This window comes from Muntiacus reevesi, chromosome 2 (genome assembly GCF_963930625.1).
Source record: "Muntiacus reevesi chromosome 2, mMunRee1.1, whole genome shotgun sequence".
Classification (NCBI taxonomy): domain Eukaryota; kingdom Metazoa; phylum Chordata; class Mammalia; order Artiodactyla; family Cervidae; genus Muntiacus; species Muntiacus reevesi.
The window spans coordinates 252,307,685-252,331,932 of record NC_089250.1 but is presented as its reverse complement, the minus strand read 5'-3'; the positions used below and the strand labels follow the sequence as shown (position 1 = coordinate 252,331,932).

General features: G+C 42.1%; 1 protein-coding gene across 1 annotated transcript in view; it reads right to left on the bottom strand.

Moving 5' to 3' along the window:
* Positions 1-24,248, bottom strand: part of LOC136157473 (hydrocephalus-inducing protein homolog) — a 177,825-nt gene that overhangs the window by 91,602 nt on the left and 61,975 nt on the right. Inside the window, exons 9-18 of the mRNA XM_065919347.1 lie at positions 13,619-13,750; positions 12,851-12,932; positions 10,514-10,633; positions 10,058-10,267; positions 7,615-7,752; positions 4,450-4,627; positions 2,681-2,808; positions 939-1,066; positions 381-517; positions 28-155 (exon numbers count right to left, since the gene is read on the bottom strand). Of these exons, the coding sequence (XP_065775419.1) occupies positions 28-155; positions 381-517; positions 939-1,066; positions 2,681-2,808; positions 4,450-4,627; positions 7,615-7,752; positions 10,058-10,267; positions 10,514-10,633; positions 12,851-12,932; positions 13,619-13,750 (1,381 nt within the window). The remainder of the gene's footprint in view (positions 1-27; positions 156-380; positions 518-938; positions 1,067-2,680; positions 2,809-4,449; positions 4,628-7,614; positions 7,753-10,057; positions 10,268-10,513; positions 10,634-12,850; positions 12,933-13,618; positions 13,751-24,248) is intronic.

The window sequence follows — 24,248 nt, the reverse complement described above, 5'->3', positions numbered from 1 at the left end:
TCAGCTGGACCCAGTGGCATGTCTTACCTTGATGGGCAGAATGACCTCTTTGCTGCCAACAGAAACATTGCCCCCTTGTGTGTCAAATCGCACTTCAAATGTTTCCGTTTCACAGTAAGGCAGATTCTTCACACGATCTAGCTCAATACTGAAGCCTGGACCAAGACAAACAAAACTTTGTGGGAAGGAAAAGTAGCAGTCAAGAGCTGCTCTAGAGAGAGTCCATCTGAGGCAGGACAATCCCTCAAAGTATCGATTAATAGCCCAACACTTCTTTCAGCTGATCCCAGAAGAAACACAACCACCTCTCCAGGACAGTACAGCTGGGAAACTTGTCAGAAATGATAGCATACATTAGGAAGGGTCTCCAGCCTGGTCACCTGTGTCATGAAGGACACGCTTCTCTGCATGGAAGGACACTGGAAAGTGACTGGTGTTGGTGATCTTGATGATGTGGGTTTGGACGTCACCGAGGATGATGTAGCCAAAGTCCAGGATGTATTCTGGTAGCTGGACTCTGAAACAGTGAACAAGCTCTCCTTACCACTCGTGTTTCCATATGTGACACAGTGTGAGGCTCTCTTCTCTTTCCTCTGCAGAAGTCCCTTCTGTGGGGTAGAGAACCACCACTCTCCAGAATGGAGGCTAGAGGTGAGACACTTCCCCCAGGAGACCACACTTCTGCTTTAGCCTTCATCTCTAAATGCAGTCAGGGCTGGTCCTTAAGCACCTGAAACCCAGCCTGTCTATACACAATGTGGGAGGTTTCTAAGAGGCAGAGCCCTGCCTGGCTGGCTGGCTGCTGGAGAACAGTAGATATGTGAAGCGAGTGGATTTCATCCCAACATGATCAACCATTAATTCAGGGAGCACTCTGGTGGAGGACACCACCAGCTCTGCTACATTCTTAAACAAACATGACAGGGAAGGTCGCTTACTTGATTGGTTTACGGCGACTCCGATGGTAGAAGTCATCCATGGAACCAGGGACAATTGATTTCTGATGTTCTATGGCATAGTCTTGGACTATAAGTCGCTCTACTTCCATCTGGAGGTGAGCATTTAACTGGAGCAAGACAGAAGAGCAAGTTAATAAACTCTTTTAGAATATGCATTCTCACTGGGGGCAATATCACTCCAAAGTGGCAAAAACTACTTTGTGGAGGGAAAGTCAGAAAATCTTAGACATTGTAATGGCTTGTGGCCCTCCAAAGGGTCAGAGGACATAAATAGATATACAGTATAACTATGGGTTTAAAATTTTTATTGGAGGATAGAGTAGGCTAAACAAACTGTGCATCTATGCCATGGAATATTACTCAGCAATGAAGTAAGGAATGAACCGTTTATGTTAATGGTTCTCAAGGGCATTATGCTGAATGAAAAAAACATCTCCAAAGGTTGCAAATTGTATGTTTCCATTTATATAACTTATATGCTCATAACAAGAGTACAGAGATGGAGAACTATAGTGGTTGCCAAGCAAAAAGGGATGAGGAGCCTGGGGACGGCTACATCAATGTAAGCATGTAAGGGCAAAAACAAATTAAAAATAAGAGGCTCAAGGGAGTTCATGGTGGCTCAGTGGTTAGTATTGTGGACTTTCACCACTGCGGTCCAGGTTTAATCTGGGAACTGAGATCCTACAAGCTGTGTGGCACAGTCAAAAAGATACAGAGGCTCAATTCTCCCTGTTAAAAATAAGGATGAAGACTTATTCCAGTTTCACTTTTCTTGCGCATTTACTTAAGAAAAAAACTTGCAAGTTCTTTGTCTCTTAGAAATATATATAAAATATTTTTAGAGGGTAAGCCTTTTGTCAGCTTCATAATCCAGGAGTGTCTTTCTCAAGGACCTGGGAACCATCTCTTTGACATGGTTTGACATCTCTGTGTCACCATCAAAGAATACAGAGCCCCATCTCCCAGTTTCCATGGGAGGACAGAGTTCAACTTCAGAGGACTCTATCATAAAAACACAAGAGGTTTGTTTTCCCTTCGGGTAAAGCCAATTAGCTAAAACAGATGGTCATTCCAATTACCATGTGAGTACAGCATGAAGTAAGTGTGACAAATGGTGCTGTCAAGTCCTCTTACCTGAGAACTAGTTATAGTTCTTAAGGACTAGTTACTGTTTACTTTGAGAACATGCATATAATGGGTTATATATAGTGGGATTGTATCTGCTTGGCTCCATGAAAGACTGAGATTTCTTTCTGTCTTTGCAATCTCCTAGCAGACTAGCAGAAACATGGAGCACTTTCTACTTTAATGCTGATCAATAATAAACTTGGATTCTTTCTTTGTGGAAAGATTTTGTGGGTTGGAAAGAGAGTTTGTGTGTAATTCTATTTTCCCTTAAGCACAAGGGATACTTAGGAGATGAAACACTTCTGTGTTTTAATTGTGGTGGTGTTTACACAAAGCTATACATGGAAAAATTTGGTAGAATCACACACATATACAGATATGCATACATAAGTAGACATGCAGATAGACAGACACACAAGTACATATAAAACGGATGAAATCTGAATAAGCTCTGTGGCTTGTACCAATGTCAGTTTTCTAGTTTCTATATGGTTCTATAGTTACAAAAGATGTTACCATTGGGAAAAACTTTTTATTTTCTTGCAGCTTCCTGTGAATCTAGTTCCTGTGCAGAGGGAAGCCAATCTTACCTCAGAAGATTCATCATCAGGCACATTCTCCTCTGGTGTCTCTAAGTGATCAAGCATTTCACGTTTATTGCACTCTTTCTCTAGGTTTTTTCTGGCCTGATTTAAGAAGATCTCATACTTTTCACTTCCTGTGGGGGTTGGAGTTAGAAGGAAATCTGGATGGCTAGAAATATATGAATTATGCCTAAAACATAGATTCAAAGCTCAAGGTCAATAAAGTGAGAAGGTAAGTGAACCTTGTGATACTTCACCTGCCATGTTTTCTCTGCTTCAGAGGGTATTTTGTACCAGAGACCTCACTGAAGTTAATAACATCATGCTTTAGTGATGAACTACTATCTAGTTCTCAAGAACTTTATGGCAGTAGCACCCTGAATCGGTTGTGGGATGACCAACTGGATCCCAGCTTACTTGATATTTTGCCAATTTAAGCACAGATGGCTGTACCACTTGGGAAACCTCTCCATGTTGGACAAACCCAAGTGGATGGTCACCCTTAGGGTGGTCTTCATGTTTAGTGATTATCTATTAACTAAAAGAACATATTTGATTCAAGTTGCTTTAACTACAACTAAATAAGCTACAGTCCCCCTGAATCAGGGAGGGTGGGCAATGGCGGGAGAAATGTCAGACACCCAAGTTCACCAGTAAGCCAGCACAAATTCAAACGCCCAAGTAGATAAAGTAATTAAAGCGTCTTCTGTGAAACCACAGGAAGTGCTGAGACTGCGGTGAACTGGAACAGAGAAGACCCGACTAATACTCAGATTTAAATTATTTTATAACTCTGTATTGGTTAAACATGTGTACTGCCATAAAGAGGCCAGATTGGCATCCAGTTTTCAGCTATGAGGCAAAGGGTTTCCTTCTTGAAATTGTATGTGGAGCTGGACTAACCTATGTCTGGTTGGAACTCTAGATGCTAGAGAGTAACATGGTCTTAGATTTACTAATATTTGTGTTCATATTTTCAGGAAGCAGACAATTGGGATATAATGAATCAACAGGTGAGTTAGTGACTTTGGGGAGTGGGGTAGGAGGAAAAGCTGAGGAGGGAGAGCTTAGTCTGAAGCTGCTTAGGGAATGTGGGTTTCAAGGAACCTGAAGAGTGACAAGTTTCTCTTGACTCCTCATCCTGCAGCCCATGTCAGGAAGAAAGAGCAGGAGTCAGTCCATGGCTCAAAAAGCTGCTTAGTTGAGCTTCAGAATCTGCTATGACATAAATACTCTGGTACACAGTGATGGCTCCAGGAGCTGGATGTTGCCCAGAAAAGCCTTGGTTAGGGATGTGGGCAGACAATTAATAACAGTCTAAATTAGCCCCCAAACTGAGTAGTGCCAGCATAAGGGGTTGGAACCTTGGTTGCTTCTCTCTACAGTTTATATTTTGAGAATTGTACTCCTTGCAGTAAAATTAGTTGTAGCCTTCTCAATGGCCAACCATGAGTGACAATTCAGGGAGACAGTGCAGCTGGAAGGAACATGCCATGGACGAAAAGGCATTTGGAAGTACGAAGTCCTGATCACTCTGTAATTTAATAATGGTGAAATTGGCCAAAAGTCTTAATTTGGGACTGTCATTGACATATCTTGTTGCACTCATCTCAGGTCATCCAGTCAATTTCAACTCTTGATGTGTTTTGCAACTGAGGAATAACACAAAAGGGAGGACTGCCAAACAAATAATGCAGACTGCCAGCACTCTTTTGATAAGCAGCTAGAATGCATCTTGTCATCCAGTGGGGAAATATTACAGGGGGTAGAAGTACCTTTGAGGTTCCTGGGGAGATCGAGGGAGATTCGGGGAAAGATTCCCTCTCCACTCAGAGTAATATTTTCTGGGTCCAGGTGGGCAATCTGTATCTGGAAACTTCTTTGAAAGATCTCAGGCACTCCAGGTAAGTAATAAACCTTCAACACTTGCTCTTTATGGGAACTGATAAAACCCTATACAGCAGAAAGATCAGAGAGAACTTTAAGTAAAATTTACAATAGACTCTTGCTTCCAGCAGTTTGATGCACTGAATAATCTCAAGGGCTTAGTGTATGCCATAGTGTCCACTCACACTGCTCTCCCAAGATTCATTCCTATGCAGGTGTGAGAAAATGACAGACAATAGGAAAATAGAGGCAGCAAATATGGGCAGGCATTTCATAAAAGAGGAAAGCGGAACAGCAAGTCAACACAGTGAAAGTGCTTATTCTCATAAGTAATCAGGGAAATGGAAATTAAGATCATAATGAAAAAAATTTTAACCATAAGATTGCCAAACTTTGCCAAATTTCAGTAAGACTATGAACCAAAAGAAACTCATTTACATCTGGTGGGAAATCACCAGATTTTTCACAGAAAAAAATCACCATGAAAACTGTGTTAGCACCTCCTTATAAAGTTGAACAAATGCATAGCCTATGACCTCAAAATTTCACTCCTAGGAAAATTCTCTGTGAAAACTCTTCCACCTGTTGGCTGGGACACAGGTACAAAAGTATTTGTAGCAGGATTATTTAACAGCAAAACTTGGCAGGGGAGTGGAATCCCCAAATGTGATTTGTCAGGGAAAAGGAAAACTACTTTCAATGTAGTAGTTACAAAATGAGTATTGTACATTAGTGAAAATAAATGAACTATAGCTACATGCAACAATGTAGACTAGCCTTAAAAACAAAATATTAGGGGGAAAAATTGCACAAATTACAGGTACTGATGACATTTTTATAAAGCTCAAGATAGAGCAAAATCCCATAAAACAAAATCTCCATGAGGGCAGGGTATATCTGTATGTTTTGTTTACTATTCGATTACAAGTTCTAGAAAAATACCTGGTTATTGCAGGTGCTTAGAAGTTTTCATAAAGTGATAAACTAAAAGTACTTGATGTAAAGATGCATACATATGTAATAAAACTGTATTTTACAAAGAGAATGACAAACTTAAAATTCAGACTAGTGGTTGCTGGCCCGGGGGTATCCAGAAAGCATATGAGAGACAAAAAGAGCCTGGGTAGATTGCAGTATGTTGAACTGCATGCACCAACACACAAGTGATTTCAAATATATTAGTAATGTTCTGAGTTTGAAGATGGGTGGTAGGTACATGGGTCTTCATTTTTTTATAATGCTCTGTAAGTCAAACACATGTGACATGGATATCTTTTACATACATCAAATATCATATAATAAATCTTAAATATTGTGAATAAAGTCACAAAATAAAGACTCTAGGTCAGTAATCAGAAAGTAAAAGTAGGAGAATTTTATGGTAAAAAACTACCAGAAAAGGCAAATCAGCCTAGAATATAAACCAGGGGAAATGCTATTATAGATTCAAGTTATTTAGAAGTGCTTTAAAAGTCATCTTTGAAGGGGCCTCTAATAATTTTTTTTAACATATTTTATTGTCTTTTGATGTTACAATTGATGTATATTCTTTGAGGAAAAATGAGAGAATGAAGATAAGAAAAAGCCTGAGTCATGCAAACTTAAGGAGTCTTAATGTACACTGACAGATCACTGTGGTTAATCCAGGTCAAAGTATTAACTCAAAATCTGACCCTTTGAGGTACCTGGCAAAAACAAGTGCAATGCTGTTGGTAGCATCACATTACAATCCAGGGTGAATGAGGCTCTCTTAGAGAGAACAATCTCAGCTGAAGATGACCCCAAGTCAAAGATTACATATCATACAGGGAAAGCACTGATAATGAAAGAGAGTCAACAGTCACATAAATAGGAATAATAATAACTCAATTAGAAAATTTTAAAAGAATGTACAAAATGATTAGTGATAAATGAAGAAATTAAAATCCCAAGTGAAAGTGGTGAATCAGATGGAATTTCTGAAATTAAGAGAGTAGGGTTAAACAGTAGATTATACTCAACTGAAAAGAAAATTAGTTAACTGAAAGAGCTGAGGTAGTTATCTAGAAAACAGTATAGAGAGATAAACAGTAAAGAGATACACATGTGCAATATAGGTTAAGAAACATGGACAGAGTGAGAAGGTCCAACATATATCTAACATTTGCTTTAGCAGACTAGAGACAGACTAGAGGAAGTAGGGTAGAAGCAATACTTGAAGAGATAAGAAATGAAAGACACAGATCCTCAGGATGAAGGTGTGCTGTATGCTGAGTCGCTCAGTCATGTCTGACTCTTTGCAACCCCATGGACTGTAACCCACCAGGCTCCTCTGTCCACGGGGATTCTCCAGGCAAGAATACTGGAGCCTGCCAAGCTCTTCTGTCCATGGGGATTCTCCAGGCAAGAATACTGGAATGGGTTGCCAAGCCCTCCTCCAGGGGATCTTCCCAATGCAGGGACTGAACCCAGGTCTCCCGCATTACAGGCGGATTCTTTACTGTCTGAACCACCATGGAAACCCAAGAACACTGAAGTGGGAAGCCTATCCCTTCTCCAAGGAATCTTCACAACCCAGGAATCAAACCAGGGTCTCCTGCATAGCAGGTAGATTCTTTACCAGCTGAGCTACCAGGAAGCCAGAATGATGGAATGAACATATAACTAAGAAAAAGATACACTCTTGATTGCTATAAAATGTCTAGAACCAAACCACAGTAAAAACAACATACCAAACCTTGTGAAAGACAGTTACAATGCTACTTCAAAAGATGTGATATTAATATTGTGAATTAATATTAATAAACAAAGAAGAACTCAAAGTAAACAGCATTAAAAGGGAAGAAAGTGGTTATTTAAAATAGGTAAAATATACAGTCCAGGAAGAACACTTAATAGTCATTAAATCTTGTGTCTTGAATAACACAAAAATAAAAATGCATAAAATGAAACTTTATATATTGTTATATACCATTTTATATATACACTCTAGGGTGTGGCTTGCAGGTTTGAGTTTGGGCCCCTCCTACCATGATCAGTGGCTGTCATGGGTGGGTGTGGGGTAGGCTACTTACTGAGAGAGGCTGGATGAGTGGCACTCCTGGTAGAAGGCTGTCTGGTGAAGACTGGGGGTCAGTCAGAACCCTGAACTCAAAGCCAACTTTCCCAGTGTTCTTGAGTGTGATTTCACTCTCTGTGACATGGTCGAACAGCTTGAGAGGAGAAAAAGGAGCAGAGTGACTCCCCTGCCACCCACCCTCCGAGATTCTGCCGTCATTCTGACCGAGGTGGGTAGACAAGCATACCTCACATACACATATTTCATTTTCCATGAGGTGTGTGCTGTGTACTAAGTTTGTTCAGTTGTGTCTGACTCTTTGAGACCCCACGGGCTGTAGCCCGCCACGCTGCTCTGTCCATGGGATTCTCCAGGCAAGAATACTGGAGCGGGTTGCCGGGCCCTCCTCCAGGGGGTAGATGCTGGCCAATCCACATTTTAGTAGCACAACCAGGTGCCTCCTGGGTGGGAGGAGCACTGGATCCTAGAGTCTGGTTCTAGTCTTAGGTCTTCTAACAGCTAATTTAGTTTAGTACAGCTGTGGGTAACCTCCTTAGACCTCTTTCTTCACCACAAGGAATTCATATTAGAGGATCTTAAAGTGAGATTTTTTACATTAAGAAGATTTGGATAAGATTTGAGTTCAGAATTTTCTAGAGTGAATGTTTCTATTTTTACAGAGAGCCATGGGAGAAATAGGCCAGACATGCTCTTTTTCCTGAGATTTTGCTAACACAATCCAAAAGGTCCAATAATCACAAACTGAAGCCACTTATGGGGCTCTTAGAATAAACTAGGGCAAGAACTAGCTGCTTCAAAGGAAGTACTCTGAGCTGAGCCAGAACCAATCACCCAGAAGACCTTGGAGATAAGGAGTGAAAGAGAATTCTATTTAGTCAACATGTCAATAGGTGTTGGGTGAATTTGATTTTCAGCACAGTTTTTAACTTATACATGTACACATGCAATTCAGTAATAATACATGCAGTGGCTATATAATGGGGAGTCTAATCCCCATTAAAATTTTGTAGGAGATACAGTATCTGAGTACATAACACTAATCCTAATTGGGAAGAGAAGCTGTACAGACATAGAATTGACAATTATTCCAAAGCAAGATTTAGAAAGCACATTATATTATTATATTATGGCAAAGAGTATACTTAAGTGCCAAGAGAATATAGTGCAGGTGGAAGGTAACGGAGGGATGGAGCTGAGCTGGGTCTCACAGTATGTGTGTGTTTGGAGTTGGCAGAGTGGAGGATGAAAGGGATAATACAAATGGAAAGATGCAGAAAGCGCTGGGGTGCATTATGGCTAGTGGGTAAACCAGTCTGACTATAAATTAATAAATGGTTTATAGTGGGAAATCATGAGAAACAAAGTTCAATATGTAGGGAGTATCAGTTAATAGAGGGACTTAGGATACCCTTACCCAGGTGGAGGAACCTGGCTCTGATCCACAGAGTGACTCATGATTGAATGCATTCTCTGATCCAGGCACAGTACTGACAAGACACTAGAGAAACCATAACCACTTGGTAAAATAGGAATTGCTACCCCATTCCCATTTTATAGATGAGGGACGCTGAGATTTTGAGAGGCTGGTGACAGTCACAGTCAGTAGGAAGTAAAAGTAAGATAACCTCCCAGTTCTTCTGACCACAAAGCAATGTTCTCTTCTCTATGCTGCTTTTCCAAATGCCTCTGGGATTAACTGTTCAGGGACTGATGGCATGAAAATGTAATCTGGGGGAAATCTATCTGACAGTGATATTTAGATGGATTATAGGTAGAAGCCAGGAATGCATTGTAATCCCTTATCTCCATGGGTCCGTGGACCAGCAGCATCGACATCACCTGGGAGCTTGTTAGAAATGCAGAGTCTCAGGCTCCATCGTGGACCTACTGAATCAGAATCTGCACTTGAACAGGACTCCAGGTGATTCGTATACACATCATAGTTTGAGTAGTAATTTAGGCATGGCTTGATTAGATCCTGGAGTGTGATAACTGCGTTGGTGATGGGAAAGGAAAACCAGCTCAGAAGAATTATGCTTGATGAAGGAACAAACCCTGGAGGGTGTAAGGATGTGGGGAGGTGAGGGACACAGTGCAGTGGAAAATCCCATAGAGGTCATAAACTCAAGGGGCTGAGAAAGGAGTGGTCCTACTGAAAGAAAGAAAGAAGCTGGTGGGCTTTTGGATTGAGAATAAAGATCCAAATTTTAAGGTCTAACATGCAGAATTTGAGGAGACAATAAGAAAAGCAAGTGAAAATATCTGCCACGTGGTTGGCAGTAGGAGGATGATCAGGGTTAGGAAGCAGATTAGGGATCAAGGACAGGGGTGATGGTGAGACTAGGAAGACTGCAGGTTCCAGGAGCGATGAGAGCACAAGGACTTTGGCCAATATTGAAGGCAAACCCAGAAACCCTCCTCCCGATGGCTGGCAATACCTGTAATCCATAGTTAATATCCTTGGTGTCAAAGGAATAGTTGACCAGGGAGGCCTCTCCCCTTAGTACGATCTCATAGGTGGGTCCTCCTTCCACTTCGCACAAAGCCTTAGCCTGTGCAGTGATGTCACCGTGTCCATAGAAGGTGAACGATATCTGGTGGCTACTGTGTGGCCGCAGCACTCCATAGAGGGGCAAAATATCAAACACCTGCAGAGAAAGTCATTCCACAGGAGGGTCTGCAAAGGGTAGGCTAAAGTTCAGCCAACTTACAGACTGACTCCTCACTTTACCTTGCTTGATTCTACGAAAGGTGACTAACTCAGCACTCTGATAATACATGATGATAAGGCAGTAATAGTGCTTGGGAAAATTTCAATTTCTAACTTGGGGGCAGGTGCTCAGTAAGAACAGTTAGTATCAGATGACTTTAGGGCCCATGAGGTGTTAACTTACTTCTTCTACCCCAATGGAAAACATTTCATCCCGTTCAAAGCTCCATGGGGATTCCTGCAACTCCCTGTGGCTCTGGTTCACATCTATTCTTTCTGTTTCAGCAGAGTTCATTTTCAATCCCTAGGGATTTGAGGTGTGAGGAAAAACTTGTAAGCATTCATAATTTGTTATCAATGTGCTCCTCCTCTTCACTGACAGAAAAATGCAGCAGGTTGCATATATTTTAAAAATAGCACTTTTCCCCTCACCAGCCTCACGCCCCTTCCCGCCAGGAGATAACTGGGCAAGTGCCGAAGATGTATGTACAAGGGTGTTTACTGCAGCCCAAGATAATGTCAGCCAGAGACATCTGACCTGAAAGGAGCCAAATGGAAGCTTGTGGAAGATGAAAAGAGCTTTTCCATGCTCTTATAAGGCCATCCTGGGTGAGGATGGAGGTGGAGGTGCAGAAGAGCTAAATTACCCTGCTTGCTGCCTACCTGTTCTTGTTCAACCATCCTTCCATCCATCCATCCATCCATCCAGTCAGACCTGTATTGAGCTCATGCCCCGTGTCTAAGACCCTTGGCTTTGTGAGTGGTGAAGAGGAAAGACTTTGAACCCTGCCCTCCAAGAGCTCACAGTGCTTGGGTGGTGCTAGCCCAGTGTTTCCCCAAGAGGAAACTGAACTTCCAGCAAAACTCTGGAAGTAAACTAAATGCCTATCACTAGGCAGGTAGGGGGGTCGCTTTAAGTGAAGTGTGTGTGGTACCTCTATCTGTGGAGGATGATGCAGTGTGCATTTATGGACCAGGGATGACGCGCAGTTCCATTTGTGTAATATTCAGTTCAGTTCAGTAACTCAAGTCATGTCCAACTCTTTGAGACCCCATGGACTGCAGCACGCCAGGCCTCCCTGTCCATCACCAACTCCCGGAGCTTGCTCAAACTCATGTCCATCGAGTTGGTGATGCCATCCAGCCATCTCATCTCATCTGTGTCATATTACATATGCCTATGTATCACACCTGCAAGTGTGAGTGTGTATAAATTCACTCAGATTTTCATATGCAAATAGAGATATCTGGGAGGTTAAGTGCTAAAGTTTTTCTATGAGTGGTGGGATTTTGAAAATTTTTGCTTTCATTTTTCTATATTCTTAAATTTTCTATGACATCTTAAAAATACACAGAAAGCTTAAAAGGTCAAAATACAAATCAATCATTAGGTTATTCTGCAGATTTATATATGTGTGTGTGCATAGTGTGAGTATATAGAGATACATTTATATTCTGATTTTTCAGTTAACATTATAGCATGATTGACACCTTCCCATATGACTAAATATTCTTTACAGGCATAATTTAAAATACTTTAAAAAACAGAACATGTAGTATTTTTACTTAATGTATCAGGGATTACTCCAAATCAGTAAAAAGAAAAAAGTTCTCATTTTCTAAAAAAGGACTTCATAGTATTGCCTTGTGCAGATGTAATATATTCAACCAGTCTCTCATTGGGAGAATTAAGTGGTTTTCAATTTTTCTTCCTTTTTCCAATAAAGCTGCTATGTACAAGGATAGTTACCTGTCATTATATAAACCTAAAGGTATATGTGTAGAACAGTACTGTAGTAGAGGAACTGTGCATTTTAAGTTTTGATGTGCTCAGTCGCTAAGTGATGTCCAACTCTTTGCAACCCCATGGACTCTATCCTGCCAGGCTTCTCTGTCCATGGGATGTTCCAGGTGAGAATACTGGAGTGGGTTGCCATTTCCTTGTCCATTAAATTTTGATACACCTGCAAAATTGCCTGTCAAAAAGGCTCCGCTAATTCACACCCCTACCTACAAAGTGTGAAAATGCTTGCTTCCCCCCACTCTGCCACTATTGAGACAAATCCTATTTTAAAAGATTGGAGATCATCATGGACACAAAGCAATTTATTTTCTCAATTCTTTTTTTTTGCTATTTTTACATACACCTTTGTATATGCATCTATGGATATACAATATACATATTGTATTGTATATTGTAATAATCATTCCTGATTATTTCCTTAGGCCATCATTCTAGAAGGAGAATTTAAGTGTATAAATTCATAAACTCTCTTGCTCTTCTTTTTTTTTTTTTTTTACCATGTAAGACAGTTTTCCTTTTGTAGCCTCTATCTAGGGGCCGGGAAGAATGCATGATGGCCACGGTCAAGGGTAACTGGCTTTTCCATTAGTTACAGAGAAAATCTATGTGCTGAGGTGTCTGGATTGTCACTGAGGTGATGGTTCTGTGGGTGTTTGGTTGGAAAGTGACCCAGAAAAAGATTCATAGCCCACTCGCCCCAGAGAGAGGAAACCATACGTCTGAGATGGCCAGGGCAGGCACTTGTGCTTTTTTGTTTTCTCTTTCTTCAGATCCAACTTCTTCATCCACAATAATAGTCCTAGGGAGTTTAATGAAATGTGGAGAATCACTCATTCAGCCACCATCACAACACAGTCTTCAGCTGCATGACGGCCCTGTCTTCCTCTCTCCTCTGCTGCACCCCAAAGAATAAGTGAGGTTCTCACTCAAGAGACACTTTTCTCAAGCTGGTCAGTGCTCTGTTACTCCCTGCCCCAAACATGAAGTCTAAGGCATCAAACTGGCCAATTTTCCAGAGGCCTCAACCCTTTTTTCCTGGCCTATGAAGCCCTTATCTGACTTACAGAAGTTCTCAAAAGCTCGGGCAACCCTTCAGACAATTTGGATGTGCCCCCCAAGTGCTCAATGTTAAGCTTCATCATTTATTGGAACATTTTTATCGTGAGACTACAAGGTTTGGCCCATTGTCACATCCTTCTCTGCCTTCTAAACAAACTTGACCTGACCATGGCTGCAGACCTAGGGCAGATGGAGAAGGCAACATGATAGGAAGGGCTCAGTCCCTCAGGAAATCAGGAGGCTACACTCTCTGAGAGCAGAGATGATTTTTAACTCTGGATCCCAGATGCCCAGCAAAGGGACTAACTCATTACAATGCTGGAAGAATAAATGAAGGATACGAAGAATGAGTTTGAGAATATAATTCAGTGTAGAGAAAAGAATGCTATTTAAAGAAACACACTGTGGCTTTGAGTTGGCACTTACTTAACAAAATCACTTAGGTCGATCTCGGGGGACTCTATTGCTGGGACTGCAGCCGAGCTGATGGATGCCAAGGTCACTGGGGTGGACTCCTCCTGGGACAAGGGGGCACTGTCAGGCTTCTTTGTCGCAAACCTACAAAACACAGGGTGGGTGGGGAAACTCAGTCACGTCAGCTGTTGCAGGTCAGTGCCTGGTGGGCTCTTTTTTGGAGGCCAAACTCCAACTCCTAGACCAGGTAGGTCGAGACGGGACTGCCCCATCCCTCTCTTGGACTGATCTTCCTCACTTCATAACTGAGGTTTCACGTTCTCCAAAAGTTTGCTGATCAGCCCCTTCCGATATGGGTCAAGTGTCTTTCCTCTGAGAACCCGTGGCACCCGGGCTTCCCCTCACACACTGTTCTCTCCCTTCCTGCTAGACCGTGAGCTCACTGGGGACTTGTATCTAACACGACCTCTAACACAGTGCATGGCCTGCAGAGACACGCAGGCACAGCTTGGAATTAATGAGTCACTCGGGCTCCTGCTCCCAGCTTAGCAGAAAGCAGGGTAAGGTTGTGAGGCACGCACTCCCAGGTCCTGTTAGTGAGGGCTTAGCCCTTGTGGGACCCCGCCTCCCATCATGCTTGCTCTGGGTGGCTTGACTGCCTCACCCTGGTCCTAGCCTAGCCAGTTTGCTTTGTCACCACTCAAGTTCTCAGAGCCCCCAAGGGCCGAGGGGGAAAGCGGGTGACTGCACCAGCTGGTACTAAAGGCCTTACGTCCAGGTCTTATGTTCAGTTTTCACAGAAAGGACCTCATAAAGGCCAAAGTGGTGGGGTCACCCTCATTCTTACTGTTTTCCCAGGGTGTAGGGGCTTTTTTAAGGATACCTCTCCTCTCCCATCTCAGGCCCCTGATATTAATTTCAACCCAATTTCACTTAGATATTTATTCTGACCCCATGTGCTGTCTACTTTTTCTTAAGAGGTTCAGGAGAAATGTTATCTATTTTATGAAGCTCCCACCACTTCCCATCTTCCTTTGAAGTTTCACAGCATCTCACATGCACATTTTTTAGGATACTGTCCACTTCACCTGAGTGCCATTTCCTAAACTTCAGATGTTCCACTACCCTCCGACTTCATGATTTCTACCTTTTTGAGTATCACTTAATAAATCCATTTTATTGAGGTATAGCTAACATTCACTTTAAACATACAGTTTGATGAATTTTTGCATATATATATATGCGCACACACACACACACACACACACACACCCCTTCCCAATACAATCACTACTGTATTAATGTACATAGCACTTAAAATGTTCATCATCTTAAGAAGTTCCCTTCTGCCTCTGCCCAGTCAACCCCCAACCCTGCCTCCAGATGAACACTCATCAGCTTTCTATCACTGTACATTAAGCTGTGCCTACAGTTTCATTTAGGAATCCTAAATATGTACTCTTCTGTGTCTGACTTCTTTTGCTCAGCATAGTAGTTTTGAGAATCATCTATACTGTAGCAAGGGGCAGTAGTCTCTTCTTTTTCATCACTGAGCAGTATTTCACAGTATGTGTGATGACTAGAGTGTTTATCCATCATCTTGTTGATAAGACACCTTGGCTTTTTCCAGCTTTTAATACTATAAAGTTGCTAAGAACAAATGAGTACTTGTCTTTCTGTGGACATTATGTTTCCATTCCTCTCAGGTAAATTCCAAGAAAGGGAACTGCTGGGTTGTATGGTATATATATGTTTAAAATTATAGGCAAGTGCCCATTTCCCAAAGTAACTTTACACCAATTTACACTACCACCCCCAGTGATGAGAGTTCTGGTTGGCCCACGTCTTCACCCATATTTGGTATTCAGTATTTTAAATTGTAACTATTCAAATGAGTATGAAGCAAAGGCACATTGTGGTGTTAATCAGTAGGCTTATTTTCAAGGAAAACCTTGTATCATTACAGTAAATTAAAAACTAGTTTTATCTACCACATTTAGAAAAATCAGCATGATGGGAAAAATTAATGTCATTACTTTCTTGCCTGGTGAAGACTTGAGTTGACTCCCGCTTGCTCTTTTCAAGAAGAGAGACCAGTTCGGTTTCCTCTTGGGGAAACACTGGACTAGCACCACCCAAGCACTGTGAACTCTTGGAGGGCAGGGTTCAAAGTCTTTCCTCTTCACCACTCACAAAGCCAAGGGTCTTAGACACGGGGCATGAGCTCAATACAGGTCTGACTGGATGGATGGAAGGATGGTTGAACAAGAACAGGTAGGCAGCAAGCAGGGTAATTTAGCTCTTCTGCACCTCCACCTCCATCCTCACCCAGGATGGCCTTATAAGGGCATGGAAAAGCTCTTTTCATCTTCCACAAGCTTCCATTTGGCTCCTTTCAGGTCAGATGTCTCTGGCTGACATTATCTTGGGCTGAAATCATACCATTCTAGGCAAAGGACAGAGGGACTGGGTGCTGGGAGGCTCATTAGACTCCGGAACCTCATCCTTGGATAAATTCTGATTCTTCAGGTCTCAGTAGGGCCCAGGAGTTAGATGTTTAATGTTTTCCCAGGTTGATTCTAATGTAGAGCCAAATTTAGGACCCATCATGTGTAGGAAAAGCCAGAGGACAGTAAAGGGCTGGAGCTGATAATTAATGTGGGACTGTCACTCAGCCTAACCAGCTCGGGACAGTGAAGACCAGCAGAGGGTGATTTAGAGCATTTATTAAATCACCCCAGGGCAGCAGACTCTCTGGGGAGACTCTGCAGGTCCCTGCCCCACATAACAGCACTCTTATTCAAAATTTGCACCCCCCTAGGATGTGGTTTGGATGGGGAAAAAAAGCATATGGGAATATCTGAAAAGTAAAAATACAAAGCTGTAGAGTGTCTGCAGACCTGAGGGAAAACAACACCTCAGCTGACAATGCTACCTAGATATTGGGAAGGCAAGAGGTCTTTTGGAAACAAAGGAGACTAGTAAGGCTGCCCCACTGCTAACAGGCAGCAGACAAAGAAAGCTTCATCATAATGAAGGCTTTAACTTATCATTAAAATGGAAAACCTGCTTCAAAGAATTGATATAGAATGGTGGGAGAGTTTTTTGGATCAAATTTCATTTTGCTCTCAGGAACAGATGATTACTTTCCTGTTATGCTGACCCAAACAGGATTAGATTCAGTTATTTTTAAAAGCGAATTCGTGGCAAACAAGGAAAATCAATACTGCTCCAGTTGCAGAGCTGCCCAAGTCAGGATTGCTGAAGGAGCCAGCAAAGAAACCCTCCCCTCAGCTGTGACAGGGCTGTGTCAATGTCAGACACACTGTCCGTCAGCCACATTGGCTTGGGCTCAGCGATTTCCTTCTTCATGTTTTATTTTCAATTCATGGGTAAATTACGATCGATGCAATCTTTTGTGTTACAAATTAAAAGAAGTCCACCACTCTTCTTTCCTGGTCTCCCTTCACCGGATGCAGTGTTCCATCAAAACAAAAAACTGAAGAACAGGCTGGTGTTTCAGGTAATGCTGTGTATTGTGGTTTAGACCACATTTGGAGATGGAATGGTGTACGTTGCACAGCCACTGAAGTCTCTGCGGTGCAGACAAGGTCTTGAAAAAGAGGGGTACCCTTGCAGTAGACAGTGACTTTTAATTTGCTGATTCATTGAAACTTGGATTCTGGGAGCGTCCATGTAAGAGGGTAAAAATGGCCACTGACTGGATTAAAAGGTCCTGCAGGTATGCTTTATTTGGCTCATGTTTAATATTTTTTGAAATTACTGACAGCAGCAGAGGCTGATGGTGCACAGGCTAGGTGCACTAGGATGATGCACCCATCCCTGGGTGCTGTGGGTGCTGGTTACACCTTTCTCTGGAGCACTGCCCTGGCTCAGTGGGAGCTGCCTCACCCACTCTGAGCTGCCTAGGAGGTTATGCTTTTCATCCCCTACAGACTCAGCTATGCAGCTGTGTCCCACCTCAGCATGGGTGGGCAGTGGGACTCTGCCTTCTGGGTCACGATGAAGGGCTAAGGCAGGCTGTCTTCCCTTTGTGCATGTCTGCAGTCCACCTCTCCCGCTCATGTGGCAGAGCGAGTGCCGAGTGCCGATGGGGAAGGTGCTGAGCAAGTCCCATCTGTTTCGTCTGTCATTTGCTTCCCAATGTGGAAAGATCAGCAAGTATAAGACCACAAAGCCGGGCAATAAATATGGAAACATGGCTGAGGCTTTGTGTTTGTGCTCAGAGAGGCTCCGAAATTTGCCTACTTTTAATGTGATTTAAAGCGATGATTATAATCTGCTCCCTTTAGCAGCAGGAATTGGAGGGGGGGTGGTGCTATCTAATCTAGGGCAGTTTGCGAGGTGCAGTGTTGGAGGAAGGGCAGGAAGGAGGGAAAGAGAGAGGGTGGTTTAAGAAATTGAGAAAAGCGTAGGTCAGATAGCTGAGAGGAAGAATGGGAATGTAAAAAACCACCTGATAAGATCTAACAAGTAAAGATGTGTGGTTTGCTTAATGTAGCACAGATTATAAATTCAAGCAATGTAAATAGGAGGTATAATTGTAGGAGAAAATACCTCAACAATGAAATCAGTGTTGTTGAACAGCACACATTCATAACCTTGAATTGTTGGAACACCAACTGGACCTCCAAACCATGCTAGGAGCACTGATGGGACACCAGTGGCTGCTGTGGGTCATTTTCTCATTTTGTTTTCATAATTAGGGGAGGGCAGGGAGCAGAAGGCTTGACCCTGAAGGGCCTTGTAAGTCTCACTAAGGAGCTGACTTTATCCTCAGGAAAATGGGGAGTCTTCCAAAACGTTTTAAATGGGGAAGTGAAATGATCAGTAAGTTCATTTGGGCTGTAGAAAGGGGCAGGGATTTGAAGGGGACAGCCCTAGCATGACCAAACCTGTGAACCATGCCATATACAGTGATGGAAAATATAACCCAATGGGATATTTTCTGTTTTTATAATATTATTATTTTTTTAACAAAGTAAGAATCAGGAAGCCCAAACAGAAAACAGTGATAGACGTTCAGACAAAAGATAATGGCGATCTTGGTCAAGGAGGTGGAGATGGAGATGGAGACGGAGCGGGACGCCCCTGTGCAGACTAGGAGGTGGGACGGCAGGACCATGGCCCTGGGGTGAGGAGCTCATCCTGACAGACCACAGCCCAGGTCCAGCTCCACTGCTGCCGCCTCCCCAGCCTGTCCATGAGCAAGGCTGAGTGGCTGGCTAGATAGAGGGGATGGAAATAGAACAGTGGAGGAGACCTGAGGGGCCACACTACAATCACCTGTGTTCCTCCTACATTTGGCAACTTTCCTTGCCCAATACCAAGAGGAAGAGGCAGGTGAAAACACTAAAAATCAAGCGACAGGAGGACGAGCACCTCTCCTGTCACTGTGGCTGCTATCCCACCTAACCTGTCACGTGTACCTCCACTGTGACCAGCCCTGACTCCCAACTCATTGACTCTCTAGTTTCCATCACTGTCATCACTGTCAACAGCACTGTCGTCACCATCATCTGCTACCATCTGGCACCTACACGCTTTCTTACATGGAAAGCAGCCTGCCTGAGCCCTTTATTATGTCCCAGAATGCTTCCAACTGGCCTACCTGTTCTAAGGTAGAAGTTGGTGAGACACAACAGAACAGCTGAGACTCAAGTTTCTCATACTGTGTTTTTAAAGGTTCTCAAAAGGAGCTGCTGCTTCCAGAACAATGGATCTCCCTACAGCTATCCACTGAATCACCCATGGTTCTTTAAGAGCAACTTCCCTACCCCAAACTGTAAGAAATAAATGTCTGTTGTTTAAGCCACTCAGCCTGCAGTAGTTGTTTTAGCAGCCTGAATGGACTAAGACAGGCCCGAATAAAGCAATTGTAGCCAACAATTAGCATCTCTTACTCTCTCTCAACTATTATATTAAGTACTTACTAAGGACTGCCTGTGTTTTAGTTGCTCAGTTGTGTCTGATTGTTTGGAACCCCATGAACTTAAGCCCACCAGACTCCTCTGTCCATGGAATTCTCCAGTCAAGAATACTGGAGTGGATAGCCATTCCCTTCTCCAGGGAATCTTCCTGACTCAGGTGGTTCAGATGATAAAGAATCTTCCTGCAATGCAGGAGATTTGGGTTTGATCCCTGGATTGGGAAGATCCCCTGGAGAAGGGAATGGCTATCCACTCCAGAATTCTTGCCTGAAAAAGTCCATGGACAGAGAAGCTTGGTGGGCTACAGTCCATGGGATTGCAATGAGTGGGACATGACTGAATGACTAATACTTTCACTTTCTCTTCAAGGACTGCCTAATTAAATCCTCACAACAGGTTGATGAGGTAGGTATGATGATGGTCTTCAGTCTTCAGATGACAAAACTCAGAGAGTAAGTCAGTGGCTGAGCTAAGTCAGCCTGGCTCCAAAGCTAATGCTCTTCAAAGCTTTACTGGACAACAGAAGGCTCCTCCTTGGTTACTTAATGCCAGGCCATGCCCAAGTCAGTGACTCATAAAGTAGGCCTTTTTTTTTCTTCATTGTAAAAGTAATTGGAATCTACAACATAAGGAACATACAGTGCATTGTCTAGAAGCTTTCCCTGGAAGAGGAGGGACCCATTCTGATTGTATCTAAATATGGAAAGCAAGACACAGTTGACCTTGCCCCTGAAGGGACTTCCTACAGTTTTGCTGGAAGGTAAGAGTGGGGGGGTGTGCCCAGAGTCTACCTTGACGCTCTCCAGAGGGATTTCCGTGATAAATGACCACTTCTATAAAAGCTCCAGAAGGTGTCTCCACTGCTACATGCTCTTAGGAAGGCTGCTGAATAGGTGAGCTGTGAAATCTCCCTTACAATTAGCTTCAAAGCTCTTCAGAAATATTTCCAAAACAGGATAGCTTTTAAAGTCAATTTCTTTTTTTTTTAATTTTTAAGTTTTTTATTTTGTATTGGTGTATAGCCAATTAACAACATTGTGATAGTTTTAGGTGAACAACAAAACGACTTGACCATACATATACATGTATCCCTTCTCCCCTAAACTCCCCTCCCATCCAGGCTGCCATATAACATTGAGCAGAGTTCCCTGTGATCTGATATATCCACATGTTTATATTAATTAAGATTTCACAACTCCCCCAAAGCTAGCTATATCTACTAAGGATCAGACGTTAAAAAATTGACAATTTCTTTAATGTCTGGCCCTTTGTAGCTATAGCTAGCTTTGGGGGAGTTGTGAAATCTTAATTAATACAAACATGTGGATAAATCAGATCACCATATGAAGCAAGCAGATGTCATCCTAACTCAGGTTCAGATGTGCACCTATATCTTTCCACTGATTCCTTTAGAAACCAGCTTAGTTCACACTGAATATCTAAAAGCCTGATGCCCTCCACTGAATTTGAGACATTGAGAAGATGCCTTAAAAGGAATGAGTCTAAAACAAGGTAACTAGAATTCTTCTATAATAACATAAAAACAGTACCAGAAGTTTTATCACACTCAGAATTGAAAAGGCAGTCCAATTCATTTCTCTAGGGGGTAACATATCTCAGGAAATTGGACTAAATGAAACTGCAACAGAAGCAGACTGCATAACTTCTCACATGGTGATCACTTTTAAGTTAAATACGCAGAGAGTGAAAAGTCGCCCATTTCTTGGACTGGAGTCACTTGCAGGCTGACTACAAAGGCAGGAACTTATTTCTGGAAGTTCAGACTTGAAACATGGTGTGAAACCCTCCCATTAGTCCCAGAGGCAAACTTGATCCCCTGTTTTTAGCTGCCCCATCATAGCAGGAGAGGAGATTCTAGATAAATGGGCTATGGGAGGCCTGCGGGGGCCTTCCAGGGGCATCAGCATGGAGGATAAGCAGGATGGTTAGGGGCTGACCCCACATTGTTCTCTTTCATCAGGGGCTTCAGACTTACCAAGTGTTATATTTATGATGAGGGTGATAAGATGTAGGTGTTGAATTCATTATTATTCTTAAGCCATGTGCATGTGTTATACATGCTTTTGCCTACATGATGTAACTTCACAATAAAATGAGTGAATGTCAGGGAACATTATGGAGTGAGAAAGGGCTTCAACTGGGTTTGAAATCATTACTGACCTTCTAGAGAGGCAGTTTCAGTTAAGTGAGGGGCCAAGAGCCAGCTTAAATAGAATCAGGGAGTGAAAGGGGTTACTAGTGTACTGTTTTCTTCTGTCTCCTCATACAGAGATGGTGGTTGACACAAGAGGATTAAGAGGAGGGCTTTTCAAGATGTGGAGCACTTGTGCTGAGGGCAAAAATCTCTCTCTCTGGTAAGAGAGAGATTACTGATGGAGAGAAGCACAGATGGAAAGTCTGGCCTTGAAAAGCAACAGATGTCAGGAGAAGGAAATGAGATGATGAAGGCGGTAGCCTGAAGAAAAGCAATATGTGGTGTGGGCTACAGGGAAGCAAGCTGTCTAGCAGTGTGGTGGGAACCTGGAAGGAGGGATGCCTGAGTAAGAGGGTAGCTAGGAGCTAAAAGAAAGGACCGATCCAGGAAACACTTTTGAGGAAAAACTGATGGCACATACTGACCAACTGGGCTGAGGATAGAAGCAGAACAAAAGAAAGATGGTACAGAACCAGATAGGCATAGTCTTGGGAATGTTCAGGATCAATGATCAGTGACTGACACGTTGCTTTCCAAAGTAACTGTGTTGGTTTACACGCCTGTTATCAATGCATATGCTTCTAACCTCCACACCCTCAACAACATTCAATACGGCCGTATTGCATTTAATATGGTGGGTGTGCAATGGTGCCCAGCTGTTGTTTTAATTTCCATTTTCAAGATTACTAATAAGATGGAACATTTTTTGATATGCTTACTGGCCATTCAGATCTCTTCTGTGAAATAACTGTTCATTTCCTCCCTTTTAAAATTGAATAACATGTTTTTTCCTTCAAAAGTATGCTTTATGTATTATGTGCTCTAATAATTTGAAGGTAATGTGTATGCTGAAACTTTTGTCAGTTTGTAACTTGTCTTTCATTCTTTTCTATGGTGTAAAAAGGAATAAAAGTTCTCAAATTTAAGGCAGAAACTATGAAAAGTTTCTTTAAGGTTCTGTACTTTTTGTTATCTTGTTTAAGAAATTCCCCTTTACTGTTTGCAAATGACATGATCCTCTACATAGAAAACCCTAAAGATTCTACTAGAAAATTACTAGAGCTAATCAATGAATATAGTAAAGTTGCAGGATATAAAATCAACACACAGAAATCCCTTGCATTTCTATACATTAACAATGAGAAAACAAAGAGACATTAAGGAAACAATTCCATTCACCATTGCAACAAAAAGAACAAAATACTTAGGAATAAATCTACCTAAAGAAACAAAAGAACTATATATAGAAAACTATAAAACAGTGGTGAAAGAAATCAAAGAGGATACAAATAGATGGAGAAATATACCATCTTCATGGATCAGAAGAATCAATACAGAGAAAATGAGTATACTATCCAAAGCAATCTATAGACTCAATGCAATACCTATCAAGCTACCAACGGTATTTTTCACAGAACTAGAAATAATTTCACAATTTGTTTGGAAATACAAAAAACCTCAAATAGCCAAAATAATCTTGAGAAAGAAGAATGGAACTGGAAGAATCAACCTGCCTGACTTCAGTCTCTAATACAAAGCCACAGTCATCAAGGCAGTGCGGTACTGGCACAAAGACAGAAATACAGATCAATGGAACAAAATAGAAAGCCCAGAGGTAAATCCACACACCTATGGACACCTTATCTTTGACAAAGGAGGCAAGAAACTACAATGGAGAAAAGACAATCTCTTTAACAAGTGGTGCTGGGAAAACTGGTCAACCACTTGTAAACAAATGAAACTAGAACACTTTCTATCACCATACACAAAAATAAACTCAAAATGAATTAAAGATCTAAATGTAAGGCCAGAAACTATAAAACTCCTAGAGGAAAACATAGGCAAAACACTCTCCAACATAAAACACAGCAGGATCCTCTATGACCCACCTCCCAGAATATTGGAGATAAAAGCAAAAATAAACAAATGGGACCTAATTAAAATTAAAAGCTTCTGCACAACAAAGGAAACTATAAGGAAGGTGAAAAGACAGACTTCAGAATGGGAGAAAATAATTGCAAATGAAGCAATGGACAAAGAATTAATCTCAAAAATATACAAGCAACTCCTGCAGCTCAATTCCAGAAAAATAAATGACCCAATCAAAAAGTGGGCCAAAGAACTAAACACACATTTCTCCAAAGAAGACATACAGATGGCTAACAAACACATGAAAAGATGCTCAACATCACTCATTATCAGAGAAATGCAAATCAAAGCCACGGTGAGGTGCCATTTCACGCCAGTCAGAAAGGCTGCTATCCAAAAATCTATTAGCAATAAATACTGGAGAGGGTGTGGAGAAAGGGGAACCCTTACACTGTTGGTGGGAATGCAAACTAGTACAGCCACTATGGAGAACAATGTGGAGATTCCTTAAAAAACTGGAAATAGAACTGCCATATGACCCAGCAATCCCACTCCTGGGCATACACCCTGAGGAATTGAAAGAGACACATGTATCCCAATGTTCATT